The 19,726-nt window shown below is 43.8% G+C and overlaps 1 protein-coding gene across 1 annotated transcript; it reads right to left on the bottom strand.

Annotated features, from left to right (window-relative positions):
• Positions 1 to 9,080: 9,080 nt before the first annotated feature.
• Positions 9,081 to 14,751, bottom strand: CCNG2 (cyclin G2). Its single transcript, XM_052682417.1, has 7 exons — positions 14,440 to 14,751; positions 13,889 to 14,026; positions 12,674 to 12,924; positions 12,431 to 12,509; positions 12,251 to 12,349; positions 11,173 to 11,378; positions 9,081 to 11,090 (listed from the first exon to the last, which is right to left on the bottom strand). Exons 1-7 carry the CDS (start codon positions 14,548 to 14,550, stop codon positions 10,952 to 10,954), a joined length of 1,023 nt encoding a protein of 340 aa, XP_052538377.1. The 5' UTR covers positions 14,551 to 14,751; the 3' UTR covers positions 9,081 to 10,951.
• Between the last annotated feature and the right edge of the window lie 4,975 nt (positions 14,752 to 19,726).

Raw genomic sequence — 19,726 nt, 5'->3', positions numbered from 1 at the left:
AAAAGCCTTCAAAAGTCCTTGCTAGGAAAGCCCTACTGTAGGCATGACTGTGTCTGGAGACACTGAATTTATCTGTGGACTTGGATCAGGTAAAATTCATCTGCAGTTCAATACCCCACCAATGCAGTAACTCCCTTTGAAACAATCCTCTCACAGGCTACAAGCAAAGGCTTGTTGAGCTGCAGGTGCCCTGCAGGCTGTAATTTGAACACCTCTGTCCTAGATGATTTATCTGGCTGGTAGGCAGGCTCTTCCCCCCCCAGCTCTCCCTATTTGCAGGTTATTTTCATTAGAGGAAGCTTCACTTCTGACGATGCTAATGAAGCTGAGCACAAGAAAGCTCTGATTTCCATCAAGTCCTCTGCTCCCTAGAGATTTGGTGAGAAGCTGGCTAAGAAATCATTTCCCTCAACATCTATTATCCTCCTACAATCTCTTCTCTGATGGGCTTCTCTACAGGAAAGCACTTCCCTGCTATTTCCTATCAACTGTAGATAGTAGAACAGAAAAAAAAACCCTGCCGTTTCCCTAGTCTTTGTCTTGACTCCATGCACTTCCACCCAGTCTTTCCCAAATTAGTTGCTGTTATTTATGAATTAGAAAGCCCTCCCTCTTCTAAATTTAAACAATGGAATATCTTAATGGTTTCTCCTTGCCCCTTCCTTCTCCCTCCCCCCCCAAGCAGGCTATTTTGTAGGCTTGTGACAGATGTTCAGCCTTCCTCCTTTCCCGTGCAAGCACAGGCTCTGCTGCGCTCCCAGAGGCTTTGCCTTTCCATCTCTTTGTAGGAGCACTGAAGAAAGTCAGGGAGATGGAAAAATAACTGGAAAAAGACAGCAGATCCTTCACAGGGCTGGATGCAGACACCATGGGCCGTGTGAGACACCGTACGTCTCGCTCACTTCCTTTATGGCTAAGAGAACAGCAGTATCCCGTAGGGCTACAGCTGTTGCAGCAAAAGTATCTGTTGGCAAAAGCTCATTGCTCTGCAACTACCCCTTGTGTTGGTGAACAAAAAAATTACAAATCCAACCTCTGAGCTTTGGTTTCTGATGAATAAAAACAGGCCAAAATGTGGAAACAGATAAGCGTGATGGCAAACCTGACAAGTGCAGGTGTATTGTCATTATCTAACTATCACATAAATATAACAAATGTTTTATTGCTTTCTTTCTTTTTTTTTTTTTTCCCTGCTGTGTAGGAATCTGTTTTCTGAGAACACCACTTCTGGCTCCACCTATTGCAGGATATTTCCTCTTCTGAAATGAAAATGGGAAGACCAGCTCTGACTCAAAGTACAGATTTGAATTTGAGACTTCCTGAACTTCAGGAGTATTCTGCCTTCGTTTTAATTCGGCCCACAGTAAGGTAGGACAGTTTTGCTTGCTTGTTTTCTAAACCTATAGCTAAGATAAGGTCTTATGTCAGCATTTGCAAAAGTCAGGTGTTTGTTAGGTATTCTGTATCTTAGTTATCCCTCCTGGCCGCCTTTCAGATGTAAATGGCCTGAACTGGGAGCTTATGAATCTCTCCAGCTCCTTTGGGAAACATGGGCAGCTGGAGCTGTTCAGCTGCTGTGCTCTTGGCGGAGGTGGAAAGATGCTCCTCCTGTTTCACATCCAAATATGCTCTGTAAGTCTCCTCTGCTAGGTACTTTGAGTCGTACTGAAGCACTACTTTTCAGGGAGTTATAACATGCATATGTTGAATTGAAGGGGCAATCTGCTTCACACAGCCAGTCATGCGATTTCAGCTCTGTCTGCATCAGTGCTGGAGGAGGCCAGTGATGTGCCACCCCTCCAATGGTCACAGGTGCAAAGAAGATGGACTGATAGGGGCAACACTAGCCATGCTCCAGGCTAAAATTATTGTGAATTTGTTACACAAACTGTAACACTTCTCACTACTTAGTAACCACAGTTTTTGGCTCACCTTCTCCAGAAACAATGAATCTTGGTTATCCTTGAATGGTACAGTAACACAAAGATTAGTTGCATCCTTGCACCATTTTGTAGGCGCTATGAGCTGCTCTCATACAGAACTCCTTGCCTTGCAAACTACGAAGTTTTGTGTGCGATGCAAGGGGTTTTCCAACCAGACAGGCAAGTGGCTTCACTCGGCTGGGTAAATTTCCATGGTATAAACACGCTTCTCAACAAATAGCCTCTTGAGGTCATGTTTGAAGCACGGGCAAGAAGCACAGAAAAATGTGTACTGCTGTTAGCTACTTGAAAAAGGGCTTTGATCTCCTGTGCTGACAACCGAATGCCTCCAAGAGGCAATACATTTCACAAAGCATTCTATTTGCCTTTTATATAATGTAAGACACACAGGCCATTACATACAAGTACCAGATACAGAGCATTGTTGCCTGCTAAAGAAAAAATAAAATCCTGTTAACAGCTGAAGAAATAATGTCAGAAGATGTAGTCTCAACACATAGCAGCAACATCAAGCCACAGCCAGCACAGACCTAAATGTGCCACACTCCACAGAGTCTGAAGAATTGACTGGAAAGATCTAAAGGAAGCAACAACATAAAAACTAGAAACTCAGTAAAAGAGAAAATGATTTATGACCGGAATTAGTGTGGACTTATCTTTGAGGGCTGGAAGTTGTACACAAAATAAGAGTTCAGCACTCTCCTTCCAACATCAAAAAGAAAAAAAGAAAAGGAAAATAATTGAGAGATTTTACAGATTTTACAAGATAATTCAATGCCATGTAATCAGGAGCTGCTGTTCCTACCTGGACAACAACCTGCTACTCAGATGGCGGCAAGAAATGGCACCAAGGACATCCTCAGTTCCCCTCAGGGTATGCCTGCAAAGCTCAGGCCTCTCCAGGGCTGCAGCATGTGTTTGCTGGCTTCCTTCTCACCCCAAGGGCACTTTGAAATACGACATACCAAGATCTTCATCCAGACTGCTGAAGTGTGCACAGAAAGGCCTCACACTCACGTCCTTGATACACTCACACCAGTGGCCTTGCCTCACCTGGTGCTCCCAACATAGCGCCCTGAGCTGCAGCCACAGCCTGCTGTACCTTTAGACCCAGCAACTAAGTGGAGATTGCTTTTAGTAGCTGGGTTGAGCAGTCAAACAACATACATCCAGCAGCCTCCTTTGCTACTTATGCCAAAAGGACATAAATGTCCCCTGAAGGAGCTAATGGGATGTAGATGAGTCATCTGCAAGTTTCTGTCTTAGGAAGACACCATCTTTGTTTGGAGAGGCTGATGAGAAGGAAGCAAGTTCACTAGGAAGAGAGTGGTGATATCCCAAGGAACTGTACTCTAAAACAGACATTAAACAGCAATACTCTGGATGGAAATGGCTGGCCCCACTTCCCGCTTAATGGCACCCAATTCCCAAAGCATTTGTGCTTACCTTCTTCTGCATGAGCAGCTGCCACAGCCTAGCTGATCAAATCAGGAACAGGCCTCCTCTACAGCACCCTTTTCTCACCACCTCACAGGTCAATTGCCTGCTTTTTCTTTAACTACACATCTAAGAACCTATGTAATGCCTTGTAACTCTGGCCTGGCAAGTTAAAAATGTATTATGAACTATCCGGAGCTAAATTCCAAAAAGCTATTTGCTGCTATCTGAGGGCAGAAGACAACTGTAGCAGCAGGTTCAAATCCTGTTCAGGCAGCCAAGTGTCAAGTTTAATCTCTCTGAGGTCTTTATGTCCTGGGAATGTTGAACTACCCCTGCAGAACAAAGGAAGCTGGGGACAAGAAAAAAGCACTGGCCCCAGCTCCTGATGTCTTTGGTGGATGAAAGGAGGAGGCCAGCAGTGGAGGGTGCACAAGGACACACTTCCAGGAGCTGTTGGCTAAAACTTTTGGTGTTAAATCAATCCAGAAAAGAAAAGCTGAAGGATTATGCTTAACTGTCAGCATTCAGGAGTTAAGTGGTACTGCTAGGAGAAAGCAGAGGAACAGAGGCACTGTCTCAAAGATCAGACACCAGTGGAAATTAAAGTCACTGTTATTTCCCCAGAAGGAATTGATCTGTATTCATGCCAGAAACCTGAGAAGAGTGCTAAGCACTACCACAGAAATTGTTTATTAAACCAGCTAGTAGATGAGAGGATAAGAAACCTCAGAGTATTATAGCCAGCAAAATAAACATTAATTATAGTGAGCTTTTGTGTGTTAGCAGTATTTGAAGGTACCAGGTGAGATCTTTACTATTGCTAAGTGCAAATGGTAATAGGATACACTACAGCAACATGCCAACAGTGACAACAAAAAAAAGATAATGGGGGAGTATTCTCATTTTGCAGGTGGGGCACCAATAAGCTAAATTCCCTGCTGGGTGGGGTTTGCCTTACCAGCTCTTGAGACAAATAATGCTGAACTAATGTGGAAGTGCAGGAGTGAGTCCCTAATTTGGGCTCTAAGGAATACTATATCAGCTATCCAGTGGTAATGGTAGGTTGTGGAGGCAACAGAGGTATACATCCTGAGAGAGCAACTACAAATTCCTGCTACTGAGTCATGTTTGATGGCATAACTCAGGTAAGTATCTGTCTTATTTTGCAATGACAGCACAGAGAGTGTGTGGTTTTCCCCAGCTGGTCAGACAGGCAAAAGACAGCAGCGTTATATCTCTTAAAACAATCCAAGCTCAGAAAAGCAAAGGACAGAAGGCAGATGACCTCTGGATGCACTAGACAGAGATTCTCACATGAAAGCACAGCTAAATTGGGAAAATGGCATTCCTAGGAGAGGAGTGTGCTACTTCGCTCTTTTTCACAAACCAAGTTTCCTGCTGATCTGACAACATGCAAATATCTTGGGCAAGGGGTTGGCAAGTCATTGGCACCTGGCTTCTTATCATCTGCACCACAAAGTGAGGCTACTGGCCATTGCTTTTGTAATCTCGGAATGACAGGATGCCAAGAACAGAGTTCACCTCAAGTCCTTTTGCCCCTTAACAGTTAATATTCGGGCTCTGGGTGAAGAACAGTCCACAGATCCCTGGCTCAAACACTGAACATGAGAAGACAGATGCAGACTTCAGCAGTGTTTTGCAAAGTTCTTTGAAGACTTGGGTTAACCTTTGAAAATTTGTACCCCCAGCCACATGAAATTCTCAGAGGACAAGCATACAGGCCCTTGTAAAGTAAACAGAGATATTGCATGTCAGCTGTTGCATAACTTGAACAGCCCCTCATTAGCTTGGTGCATGTGTAATGCACGCTGGGTGAAGCTCTAGGCGTACACGCAAGGCTGTTGAAGAAACAGTACCCTTGAAACTACAGCACAGGACCTTTTCTGCTACCGTGGGGTATCTGTCCTAACAAAACACTAAAGGATGATGAGGTTACCAATCAACTTCACACCAGTCCTGCTAGGCAAGGCAAAGACAGGATTACACCTAAGCACCCCACTAGGAAGAAGCTGGTGGCCTAATTCCATTTGCACTACGTTTATAAGCTCTGCTTTCTCTTGGATCCTTACACATACTGCTTTTCCACAACAGTTTTGCAGTTCTGTTTTCAGCTTATTTATCCTTAACAACAGATATACAGTAGGGAGCTATTCCTATCTTTGTTCTACAGAGGAACAAAGGAAGTGAGAGATTCAGTAATGTACAGAAGGTCAAGGAGAAAGCGTGAGGCAGAGAGAGGAACTGAGTTTGCCTTTCTAAGTCCAGGATAAGGTTTCTCACCATTCATTTCACTAGGTGGGACTGAAGCCAGCACCAAGCGCTCCGGAAATCCCATCGTGACTGCTTCCTTCATTTGAATATTTTAATAGTGTTTACATCTCCAATGAAGACGTACACACTACAGCAAAAAATAAACCAAAAACAAAACAACCCACCAGCGCCCTTTGAAGCATTTTAATGAAATGCTTCATTAATTCAAAAATTGTTGAGATTGCAAATCGGGAACAGAACATACAGGTCTAGAGGCATGATCACTAATAATTCATGAGCAAAATGTTATGTTTATGCAACATTAAGGATGAGATTTTAATTGCTTATTATTGTAATTGATTTCATTCAGTTGTTATGGCAACTTTCTTCCTTTAGTACATGCACTACACTAGATTGCTAAAGGCATAAGCCATAAAATGAGGCTATGTGACACAACACAGCTGCAATGTATACTGTAAGACAAACACTGATTATTTACTCATATGATACAGAGTAGATGAAGAATGTAGCTAAGACTGTCTAGCAACATCTATTCTAATATTATCATCACATGCTGATAAATCCATCAGCATTTCATCCATCAGTCCTAGCCAGCATCTTATGTTCTTACCTGCAGCACTAACTATTCTTAGTTTCGCTACTTGGTGTTCTACTTGAGCAATAACAATTCTGCCATTTTATTAAGCTAGTCAGTAACAGCAGCTTTGTCAGTACATGTTAGGCATGTAGTTGTATTTTGATGCTTATCCAGAATAGCTTTTATAAATCAGGAGTTCAGAGCTGGAAACTGGACAGTTGAGACTAAAAGTCAAATCATGCCTTTTGCCATCTAGGAGAAAGCATTAAGTGCAGTTGAACAACACCAACTGGCACAGGCTTTGCTCAGCTCCCGCTGTCACCCAGCGATGGTGAAATTGCTAAACATGCCCCTACTCTCATGCATTGCAAAACAGAGCTTGCTCTGTGGGCCACAAATTGCTGGCTCCTGCAGTACTGGAACTTAAAATCCTTTCAGTATCTTAAACTCTTCAAATCTTTGTGACTTGTCAGTTTCAGGCGCGTCAAACTTCAGGGGAACTGAATACAGCAAGTCAGCTGCAAGTCAGACATTGCTTGAAAATGGAAACAGAAATGTTTTCTTTCTTGAAGGCCCTGTGTAATGTGCACTGAATGGAGAACTGCAGAGGCTGGCTTCTGCTCTTGCCCCTAGCATATTTCACATTTCATTGAACTTCAAAGGCTAACATGTGTCACAGAAATCTAACAGCCATTCATCTAACAGTCCTGCCCCTGTTCAGGACCTGAACATACTGATTGATGCTGCAAATTTTTACTCTTCCAGGTAGCTTGCTGTTCAATTGTGTGGTAAAGAATTTGAGTTTCCTGTTCAAAAGCCCATTATTAATTATTGTGTGACAATTCACTAGAATAGAAGCCGTTCCGCTGCTAATCCCTTGTAGCCCACTTAAAGCCACAGGAGAGCAGGTTTGAAAGGTGAGCGGTGTAATACCATGAGATCCCATCACAAACCAGGGCTGGTCCACAATGATGAGAACTGCCAGCTCTACATTTGATGTAGGTTAGGCAGTAACTATTTCACAAAGGCTCAAAGCTTTGTGAACAGAGGAATGTCCTGGAGCTCATACAGAAACTGCACAGCCAGAAGCAGTCCCATAGTGATGCTTTTCACACAAATATTTCCCTTCAGCCTCTGCTCACACCCAGACCTGCCCCAGTGATAATGCAGTTAGGAAAACGAGACTGCATTTAAGCCCTTGAGATGGCAAGCGCTCAAAGCTTCACCTAATGCAAGAAAGCCTAAAACAGCATTTGAAAATTATACATGGCTCTGCTGTTAAAAATAGAGCAACCACCCATTCTTTGAACAAAGCCAGGCAAGCCTCCTTTGAGGGATACACCTCTATCTGACCCAGCAAAATCAAAGCGATGCCCAAATTATCAAGCCACAGAAGTAAGCCTAGCAACATTCTCAAGCAAATCTCTTCTCATGCTGGGGACCAAATTCAAAAGCAGTTGTACAGCACACCCCAAGCTGTATTGAACAAACCAATCTCATTAGCTGTTGTTAACCCAAGGCCTGTGGCCTCCCACACTCACAACAGCTCACCTACGTGCTGTGTGAATAATCTGCCAGCACACAAGCAAGGCGCTTGCTGTACTGAAGCAACCTGAGTGGGCATCTTTGAAGTAGGAGCTGAAAATCCTGGCTGCAGCAGCTTTCATGCTCAAAGTTGTCACAGCTGACAGCAAGGAAGCTTCAAGTGATAGAATGAACATTGCCAAGATCCATTATGTAATTGGCTTTTAGTCATACATGTGAGCTAAAGAACATAGAAGGAAATTTCATAGAGCTCTTTCAGACATCAGGTGTCCATTCCTCTTCTAGCATATGTGGGAAGTGAGAAGCCTCAGTGTGCTCCTGTATTTTAAGTAACTATGAAGGCCATGAAGAACCTGAGAACTGCCATTGCTGCTCTCAGTGGATTATGTTAACAATAGCACAAGCCCCGTGCTTCCCACACACATTGCCAATAAGCATCCTATTCTCCTCCAAACCCAACCCCAGAATCCAAAAACTGAACACTCCAGGGTCCTGTGTCTCCCCCTACAACATTTAGAGCTAGAGAACAAGCTGCCCCAGCTCAAGGAACACCTTTGTCTTCTCCATCTCTTGCACAAGAAAGAAAAGGACAAAGAAAAGGGAAGATCTGGATCAAGCTCCAAGGCACACCCTATGGTGATGTTTTGAGAAATCTCAGCCATCTACATCTTGGGTCACCCGTTCAGTTCTTCCAGCAAGAGCCACTTAGGGCCTCTTATCCATTATTTTGCAGAGGACACCAGAACTACTTACTAAGACAGGCAGAATGAGAGCAAAATTGTTTAAGCTGTTTTTTTTGTTTGGTTGTTGTTTTTTTTTTTTCTTTTTTTTTTTCCCCTCCTCTCCAAGTGAAAGACAAGTACTTTTAACTGTAGAAACGCAGACATCAAGCTTCATCCAGAAGACTGGAATAGCTGCAAGCATAAATCCAGCAAAACTCAGAACACTCATCCTGTAATGAGCCTTAACTTCACCTCTAATGGGAGATCCCCTTTGCCAGGTGCAGAAGTGGACCATTTGCAGAACTTATCCCAGCACCACAGCAGAGCTGAGTTGATGAGCAGAGACACCTCACAGCGGCCTTCAAAACAGACAGCAGCAAAGCTGAGAAAAGGTTCACATCCAGTAGGGAGCTGCACACAAAAGACTCCTTTTTCTTTGCAAAGAACTTACCAAAACTTCTGGAGGATCCAAGCAGGAGCTTGGATGCCACATAAGTTAAACAGAAAAGAAGAAAGGAAGCAAAATATACTACCAGTACAATCAACTGTAAGTCATGGCAATTAACAAATACAACAATTTATTTTTGTTCTGAAGTGAAACAAGACCCAGTAGGTTTATCATACACAGTCAAGGTACTCTATTTCAGAACGGAGCTCCCAGGTGCAGAAGTAAGAAGTTTGAGTGAACAGTATTTGTATCATACAGAGTACACAATAAATTAATATCTACATGCAACATACCTACAAAAAGTTACATACAAGGTAAAAAAATACAGTATTTTCTGCTCATTTTTTGTTTTAAATTTTTTTCCTGTACATTTTTTAAATTTACATTTTTATTTACATTTTTTTGTAAACTTTTTGTATTTTTATAAAACTGAAATCATGTAACAGTTACAGACTCACGGCACCGCTCATACCCTAAAACAATTCTTACATCTACAAAACAGCCTTTAGATTGCTCCTTCATTTCTACTTTGGCACCACCACACTTCACACCATTTTTCTGAGTTAACTCATCCGCTTACTACCTAGCCATATTCTCAGTACAGAGAAATGCAATCACACTTCCGTTTGTGTGCTTCCATAAGTTCAAAAAAGCCCATTACATTAACTACTTCATCAACATCACATTTACTGGATATTACTGCATAATATCAACTTTTCCTGCACTAACTGCTTCACGTAAGCATGCAAACAAGTCTGATTATGACTCAATCAATAACATGAATATACTGAAATAAACTACAAGGGTTAAATATTAAAAGGAACGTAGACATATCAAGAGTAACCGTGTCAATAAATCTAAGCTGATAGTATGGGCTGACTTTTTAACACTAAACATAAACACACGGTGGGTTTCAGCATAAGCTAATTTGTATTAAAGAAAATATGAAAAGCCCTGTCACATACTACCATTTTCAGTAAAAGTTTGTATTGACTAGAATCCTCCACTCCTACCACACACACTCAGTTCAAAACAGGGATTCCTAAAGTTTATGAAAAACTAAGCCTTAAATAAGAAACATTTGAAATACACAAGAACCTGCTGAAAAGGAGCACAGCACATGAAGTGTTAAAGCAGTTTCAGTATTCAAAAAGCCCATTTCACTGTGAATCAGCACTTCAGCATGGTACTGTATATGCAATAAATCCACTCAGCCAATGTGATTTAACCACAAAACACTGAAGAGTGGAGGGACCCTCACAGGAGGGCTCTGCTCTTATCTCCTGCCCACAGGAGCACCAATACCTATTTTTGATCTTGCCGCTCAAGGTTTTGTCACATCAGACCCTGAAAACCTCCCAAGACAAAGACTACACAGCTCTTCTTAGTCCATCCCATGCTTGACTGCATCTCAATCAAAAATTGCAATGATCTTCTCAGCAACCCTCTCTTACATAGTAGAAGACTGCTGCTCAATCCTACCCACACACCCTCTTGGCCGAGCTGCATGAAGCCCACACTTCCCTCAACTTCTCCTCACAGATCCTGTGCCCCAAATTCCTTGTGCATCCTGGCAGCTCCATGGCAGATGGAAACAGGTGACCAATATCTTGGACTAAAAACTGGACAGGGAAGAAAAAACCCTACTTCCCTCAATCTTGATCACCTGTTTAAGCAGCCCAGTAAGCCATCAGCTTCCACTGCTGCCATGACACTCTGCTGCTTATGTTAGCTGCTAAGCATCAAGGAACACCAGGTACAGGACTGCATTTATCCTCAAAGACAATAAAACTCGACATCAACTTTTTTTTTTTTTTGCTAGAATGAGACCTGAATTAGAACATAAACCACAAGGCAGGCATTCAAAGCATTGCAGTATCACAGCAACTCTTGCCTTAATACAGTTTACAGAATACCATAATCCCATTTATTATTGCCAAAAGATTAGGGTGCATTAAAAATCTTAACCCACTACAATCAAGACTTAATGCAAAGACTGAGAATTAAGAGTTTGCCACTTTGTTTTAGGCTTGAGTTCAAAGAAGAAGGTGCCTTCCAGATCACTAGGAGGAGAGCTGCTAAGGCTTTCTTCTCCACTGCTCATATCTTCACAGGAGTCTTCACTAAAAGAAACAGTAGGAAAGATTAGCATTTCCAGATAATGGGAACACCTCACAATTTAAAAGCCTGGAAAGTATAACCAACCTTTCGCTTTCATTGAAACAGCCACCCTCTGGTATTGTTGGCAACTCAGGAACACTGTAGTAACTGTTCTGTAGATTCTGGGCTGTGCGCCTTGAAACAATCCAAACTAGCTTTTTATGATCAGGCTTGCAACATTCAGGAGAAGAATAGTCTGCCAGGCATTTTGAGACCAGTTCCCTCCAGTAAAGCAGGTCACAATCACTTATCTGAAAAGTGAAGAAACAACCTATTTATATCAAAATACAGCCACTCCACCTTAAGGAAATGACTTCATGAAAGAGATACCCAAATTTCAAAGCTTTTAAAAAGCTTTGCTGCTTTTAAAGGTGAACTCCTATACACCTCCTAGGAACGCCTCTGAATTAACAGTTGGGCTGTCAGTGGTTGTCAACATTTAAATCATCCCCAAATGAAACATAACTGCTGTTTAACGGAGACCAAAAACATTTTGAGACATCATACAGCAAAACTAACAGAAGACCATGTAAGAGGGTCCTACCTAGGGATGTTTTACTGCCATGTAATAACGTCATCTTTATAAAACACTTTAAGGAACTACTTCTATCCCCCAAGGCACTGGGTTAGTTCAATTTGATTACAACTGTTTTAGACTATGGCCAGTTACAACATGCAGCTAGAAGCAGCAAATTCTGTTATTGGGGCAAAAAGAACCAGCCCAGCAGACATTCTGGTCATACAAATGGAATGGAAGCCTCTCTAGAACATGTTAAATCAGCTGCCTGTTAGAACATGTGTAAAACAAGAAGAATTGCTAATCTAATACAGAACACATTTAACCTAGTTTTCAAACTGTAATCCTTTTACATGTCAGGTAGTTGCCAATGACTACTTGACCTCATTCACTATGAAGCAGCAGTTACTTGTATTTGGCATTCTACCAATGAAACAGTATTAGAAGAGTTTCAGACTTGCTTAAAAGCCTGTTTCATTGCTTGCTTTAGCTGATGCCAAACACTACCTGTTGAAGGCTGCACACTGACAGAGGTGCCTTAAATGTAACACCAAATATTAGCCATACCAGTCCCAACAACTGCAAAATTAACCTCAAAACGTTTACCTTTGAGTGCTTTTGAACACGCAGAAGTATCTCAAACAGCTCAACAGATTTCAAAGATTGAACTTCAAGAGTGAGAAGGCACAAGGCCAAGACAGAAGGCTATAACAACAAAAAAAATGTTGCTCAGCATACTTTAATTGAAGCCTAAATGGAAGCCAAAGAAAAGCTACCTCTACTTACTTTTGCTTTAGAAAAGACAAGACGACAGTTGCAAGCTTTTAGCTGTGCTTCCAATTTGTCAAGATTCAATACTTCTTTCCTATAAAACATACAAGAGAAGGAGCATTCATATCAACAAGCATTAACATGTCAGGAAGTCACAGACAAGGAGCAGCCTCCTCTTCAGTCAATATCATTTTAAGACGCAGCTGAAGAGGAAAAAAGGCCTTGGCAAACTGAACATCAACATGCAATTCAACTCACCTTTCTGAGGTATGACAGAGTACAATAGTATGGTACAAGTGCAAGAAGGTTAAGGCAGTAGTAGCTTTAAATTCAAAGTGCAACTTTTCTGAAATTATCTTTTCCATCCGTTTCAGGTCGGACACAGTGCATTTACATTGGCTGATTCGGATAATCTCATGAGCAGATGGAATATTGCATTCTTCTTCAACCACTCGGGCGGCCAGTTGAAAACAACAAACTCCAATGCAAGATAAATGCTTCGGTTTCACCTAAAAATAAGAGGAAACACTGAGTACCTCCCACCTACTGCGCTGTGCTTATCAAACAGGGAAATAAACAGCTCACCCAGCCTAGGTGAGCAATTTTGAAATATTTGCATTTCAACAGAGATTTAGTTCCTCATCTACACTTGATGGGGTGTTTGAGTCAACTGCGGTCATTACAAGTGTTTCACCACTTCAGTTTCAACAAAACACAGCTGGCACAGCCAATAAAACAGTATCAATCTGTTACAGGAGAACTGAAGGTAGGTACAACAGCCAAGCACCCACTACTGAAGTTGTTCTTCCTCATTACACTACAAAGAAACTACAGTGAGAACTGTAGTACCTCACTTCTCCAACCGGCAGTGCTCACCTACCCTCTGCTAAAGCCTACACAAATCCGGTCTGAGCTTGTTCTAGGCAGTCCTAGCCCCCTGCAGCTCACTCCTACCCCTGCTATTCTCTGCCGTATAAGAGGATAATGTTTCACACAACCTGGAAGACTGTCAGACCAGAGAACTCCAGGCATTAATTTCACCAGCTTGGTAATTGGCAACTGATTTCTGTTGGAACTGTCTGCCACAAAGCAGCACAAACAAAAAGAACAACCAGAATATGATCTTCTGGCATTAGATCCAGCTCTAAGCTTAAGCTCTGGCATAGTACCTACAAGATTTTAAACCCAAATAGCTTATTTTGTTCTTCATTATCTCCTGTTCTCTAGGTCTTCTACATCTACTTATCTTTAAAGATGAGGTGAAGCCACAACAAAGAAATTAATATATCACCACATTTCATGCAACAACTACTGACTTCAAACCTTACACAGAAGCGCTTGGTATAACACAATTAAACAAGCACAGTTCTCTCCTAACTCACAACTTTTCCCCCTTTGGCTAATAAGGGAAGTTCAGACAGAACCTCTGTGTTTCCAGAAACACTGCAGCAGGCCCTCTTCCCCCCAAAATACCTTCATAAGAGCCAGGAATCTGTCCAGGATGTTAACAGCCAAAACAAACGTTTCAGTTGCAAAACCGAAGAAGTTGGTCAGACTCCAGAGATCTTCCACCTTAGCATTCCTTTGTCTCGGGCACAGAGTGTTTTCATTCTACAGCAAGAAAAGTCAAAACGTAATAGCGGTGACAACGAGGATTACCAAGCCTCCCAGTTAGGTCAAAGGTGAGTTTTTCTTAAAGCCTGCCTGGAAATGCTTCCTACTACTTTCTGTTTTCTTTATTCTGTTAGCAATAAAACCCCACTTAACGCACCCGAGGCTCGGAACTGCCCCGAGGCGCGCGGACACTGCCATGCCCATGGGCACCGATGCAACACGCAGCACATCCACACCGCTGGGCACACACTCCTTCCCAGATGACAGTTCTCACGGCCGTGCCCACACCGACTTAGGAAAGATGCGACCAAACCCAGCTTATACTCCCTCCCCGCCAGTCGAGGAGCGAGATGCTCTGCCTCCAAACCCAGCCCGCGGGCCCGGCACACCGCCGCCCCCCGGCCCCTCACCTCGGCCGCGCACTCGATGAGGCTGAGCCCCCTCTCGCGGGGCTGGAAGCGTCCCTCCAGCTCCAGATGGAGGTTCAGCTGCCGGAACAGCCGCAGAGCCTCGCTGCCCATCTCCGAGCCGGCCGGGCGGCGAGGGCCTCGGGAGACGCGGACAAAGGGAACCGGGCGCCCGCCCCTCGCCGAGGGGCGATCCCACAGCGCCGGGGAGGCGAACCGCGGGCCCCGGGGGCTCCTCGGCGGCAGGGAGAGGGAGCCCGGTTCCCGTCACCGCACGGACGCGGGTGGGCTCCGCCGCGGGCACCGCATCCAGGCAGGGCGGCCCGCGCCTCCGCCGGCCCCGCTCGCCGCCCCGCAGCGAGTCACGGCACTGCCCGCGGCACCGACACCATCCCCGGCCCCGCGGAGCTGCTGCTGCCGCCGCCGCCGCCCCGGCCCCGCATCAAAATGGAGGCGGCGCGGCCCCGCCCCCGTGTTTTTGTTCTGCCGGCCCGCAGATGGCTACGCGCGGAGCGCTCCCGGCGAGGCCCGGTCGGCGAAGCGCCGCGCGGAGGTAAAATAGTCCGCGCGCGCAGCCGCGCACCCTAGCGGAACTCCGAAAGGCTTCGTGGACCAGAATCCGCCGTGATCACCCAGCGGCTCGTTCTGTCACCGGAGCCCGGACAGAACAGCGCTCCTTCGGAAGGAGCGCCGGGTCCTAGCGGAGGGATACACCGCAGGGTCGCACCACTCCTTTAAAGGGCCCGGGACCTTTTGCCGTCTTCTCCGGTTTTAAAAAGTCCGCCCAAACGTTTCCCCATCCTGATTGGCCCGCGCTCCCAGGCAGCTGATTGGCTGGCGGCTCTGCTTCCTCCTCCCCTTCCTAATCCATGGCGTTCTGTTGTTTACCGTCGGCGATTGGTCGCCGAGCGAGGGTGGGTCTCTCCTGATTGGTGGGCAGAGCGCTACCTCTGCCCCGCCTACAGCTGCCGGCCTTAGCAACCGTCACGGGGCCGGGCGTGTGCTATGGCCAGCGGCCCTGCAGGGCACGGCGGGCGGCTTGTGGTTGGCGGCTGTGCTGGTGCCTGTGCTGGTGCCTGTCTGCCCCTTAGCTGACGGCTGAGTAGCTCCAGTACCAATTTGGCTGTCTACTAAAACACACGGACTTTCGTAATTGGAGGGGGGAGAGATCATGCAAAAAATAACAAATAATAATAAAACCACCCCGAAGATCCTTAATTGAAACAATGTACTCACCAACATGGTGTTAGGGATGAATCATAGAATCGTAGAAGTGGCCTGGGTTGAAAAGGACCGCAATGATCATCTAGTTCCAACCCCTCCTATGTGCAGGGTCGCCAACCACCAGACCACGCAGCCCAGATCCACATCCACCTGGCTTTGAATGCCTCCAGGGATGGGGCATCCACAACATCCTTGGGCAACTTGTTCAGTGCGTCATATGTAGAACATATTTTATTTATTCTCCAGCATGTCGTGCTTTACAGAATAGCAGTTCCTTCCTGACATTGTTGGGAACTTACAAAGCAGTGAATGAAGAATTACGTGTTCCTTAGCTGCAGGTGCGGTGACATTCATCTAGTTAGGAGCAGTAGTGCTGTCCTTTCAGGAGGATTTCTTGGTTTGTGCTGCCCAGGAAGACTGGTGCAACAGCAACAACAGCAGCAACAAAAGAATTAAAACTCGAGGGAAAACCATACAAAATCTTTAGAGTTCCTAATGTAAGCAAAAACTTCTGGCAAAGCTTTAACTTAAAAGCTGGACATTTTGCAAGACAAATTGTAAACTAAAAGAAAGAATTCTTCCTTATTTGTTGTGATGTAAGCCTATTAAATCCATCAAATGGCATTAGTTCTACCTTAAAATGGTAATATTTTACCTAGCTTTGATAAACTGTCTCCCAGTCTGACTTGACAAAGCGTGCCCAGCAATTCATCAAGAATAGCTGTGTTTGGACTCACCAGCTGTATCAGAGATGTCATCTGGGCCTCCTGGTATGAAGGTTTTCAAAATGAAATGAGATTACAAGCCTTCACAGTTAAGGGACATGTGGTAACTGGCACTCCAGACAACACATGGAACTTCCTTACTCAGAGCCCAAGTCATCCAGGTAAGAAGAAAGGGGTCATTTGGAACGATGGTTTTGTCTGAACCACTTAAACAAAGAGCAGCCGGTAATTAACCTAAGTGCCCTACTGCAATCCGTTATACTGGTAAGGAGGGCAGTGACACAAGGAAAGCAGCAGAACTGCTAAATCCAGTTGGCAAAAAATGCTGGAGTTGTGACTGTCTCTCTGAGACCAAGCTGCTGCACTAGGATGAATAGGAACTTAGCCTAATTCCAGGGGAAAAACATGTCCAGTTTAGCCAACATGCATTTTTCTGCAATGACGTGGGAGGCAACTGCTCATGCATGACTTAGTATATTCACCAAGCATAATTCAAGCTCATTTGAGAATATGAGTAAGGCATGGAACACCAAGAGAGCCTGCGTCAAATGAAATTAACCCTAGCATCCTTCCCTGCCTTGAGAACTGCTTGTTCTTTCTTTTTTAGTTCCTTAAGAGGCATCTTAGGGGAAAAAAACAAAACAAAACAAAACAAAACAAAAAAACCCTCTGTTTTAATTACATGGAAATATTTGACAGTTTTGTGGTTGCTTTTTTAGCAGAGTGGAGAGAAGTAGGTCCTGTAAGGAAATAAAACACCCTTTAAAGAAATAAAATACCCTCAGTGTGTACATTCTTATACATGTATTAGAAAATGTATCTAAAGGCTTTGTCTATGTGTCTCAGAAATATTTTGCAGATTCTGTTGCTTTGAGAAGCAGTGAAACCAGATCCTGGTGATAAAAGCTTTCAAACCTGAAGCCTTTGTATGGGTTCCACTCACCAGGCCCTTTAAAAAGGAACTGCTCCAGAGGTAAAATATCTCACAAGTCTTCTAGAATTTAAAATTTCTTCATCTGACAGCCCCTACAGGACAATGACACTTGATTCTCTAGTAGGAGTAAATGTCCCCATGGTACAGCTCCTGCCCTCAGTACAGAAGGATGCAATTTCACTTTTCACCTTGTGCTAATGGCAGTTGGTCAAGCTCAGAATTCACAAATAAATGAATTTATTCAAATTTATTACATGCTTTCTTAATGAAAGAGTGCAAGCTTGCCAATCAAGACAATATGATGCTGGTGCTAAGGAAAAAAATTGTCTGGCAATATGAGCACATACAGAGACAAGTAAAGACAGTGCATAGATGTCTCAGTGACCCTATTCCAAGTTCAAAATAGCTGTTGAAAGTAGGAAGGGAGGGTGCAGAAAAAAAGAGACCCAACTTATTTGCTCAGGAGAAGGGAGCTATACTTAGCAGAAAATATTTTGAGCAGACAAGATTCAAATACAAACCAATGGAGACAGGATAAATTTAGAACAGACTAAATGCTCTTAGCGATGGTGATTTTGTTTTGCTGCAGCGACATGTGGCAGAACATCTGACAATGCTAATGGCTGGATGAGAGGAACTTTCATAACAAAAGGAAGCTTACCAGAAAGGGAAATGCAAGTTGGTCTACCAAAGAGCACTTATAACAGCATAGCTCTGTTGTTTAGGTGCAATTGCTTTGTTTAACAAAGACAAAGCTCACATGTTTTTGGATGGGCAGCCTGACAGGCTTTTCAGACCCATCCCCACAGTGATCCTGGAATCCTGGAAGCTCGGTTTCTTTATGTGGACATTTATCTAAACTGCAAGGCCTGGCACACGCAGCTGACTGCAGGACACCCTCAGCAAATGAGCTTGCATTTATGGGACAGGACAAACGCAAAGAACCCTGTCTGTATCCAGAGCTGGTCATATACAGAACAGTATGTATGTAAAGAAAGCCTTTATCATTTGTATATATTTTAGACAGTCCTCTGCACTTAACATTATGAATGCATTCAAGGTATAAAGCTACTATGTATTGATACCACATACTTTGTTTCCTGAAAAAGGGCAACTAACACAATGTATAAGTGCTCCTCTACCAGCACAGCTGTGTTGAAATTCTAGGACAAGAAGAGGGGAATCGGCATACCTTAAATCACAAATCTTCCTAGTATAAACTAGGCCTAAATAATACATAGTACTACAGCTCACAATCAAGGGAAGTGCCTCAGACCTTTGGAGATGGTGAAATGATGACTTGCAGTGCTGAAGACGACTACTTTGCACCTCTGTTTTCACTGCCTTCATTAACATTTGGCTTCAGAGTAGCTCTGTTTTTGACCTACTAATGCTGCTTTAAGGTTCTCTTCCTTGCCTATATGATCTGCTTTCATTGGAGATAAACTGTCTTGAGGGGGGTTTGTGAGTCCCCTCTGACAACAGAAACTTCAATTCTGACTTCCAAGAGGTTACTAGAAGAGAGGCATCAAAAAGTCTGTGAGGAAAGACATCAATTTTAGAAAAAGTTTGTGTTCCCTCTACAATGGCTGGTATAACTCTTGCAAGACACAAGTAAAAATTGAATTGCATGTAGCAAGTGCCTAGTGCTAAAATCTTGTTTCAGGAAGAAAATTCAAGTCTTCAGTTGATAATTTGCACTGATAGGAAAGGATTTTGTTCCAGGAATAACTCAGCAGAAAGGCCCGTATCAGTTATCTCAAGGCTCTGAGCACAGCAGTATATGTTATGCTGGTATGGTATGACAGAAATCTGTCATCCTTCATACTGCAGCACTAGAAAATGGCCAGACAAGGGGAAAGCGACTCAGTGAACCTAATTCTTTCCTAAGTTTTTATGAAGATACCTCTATGTGGAGTTGTAAATTTTATGCTGGTATTAAGGGGACAACTGCCAACCTTACAAGCACAGCTGCCAGTGCAACTTACTTCTGTAGTGTTATCTAAACTCATTTTCAGGGCATTGAAAACGGCTCTGGCAAAGAAGAGGAAGGTGGAACCTCATGCACACATCAGGGCAAACCCTCAGGTAAAGATGAGAAGGGTAAGGCACATGTCAGTGACTTCACCAGTGGCTGCGTAGAGAGTATTTGCAGTTCTGCTGCTCATAGTTGCTCACTGCTGCCCCACCTTGTTCAAATTTCCCTCCTTGTAACAAGGAAAATGGAAGGAACCCAGGAAGACTCCCAGTCTGTGACACATTTGATTGCTTACCCAGTTAGTAAAATTATTATTCGTGATCTTTTTGTTTGAGTGAGTTTAGGTGCACTTTGTATTAGCCCCACTGCAGCTCCTTTGTGAGCCAGCTCACTCTCACTGATTTCTGTTACAGCTACTGGCAGAAATCT

Source organism: Tympanuchus pallidicinctus, unplaced genomic scaffold (genome assembly GCF_026119805.1).
Source record: "Tympanuchus pallidicinctus isolate F22 unplaced genomic scaffold, pur_lepc_1.0 scaffold2, whole genome shotgun sequence".
Lineage (NCBI taxonomy): Eukaryota > Metazoa > Chordata > Aves > Galliformes > Phasianidae > Tympanuchus > Tympanuchus pallidicinctus.
This window is presented reverse-complemented; position numbering and strand designations above follow the sequence as displayed.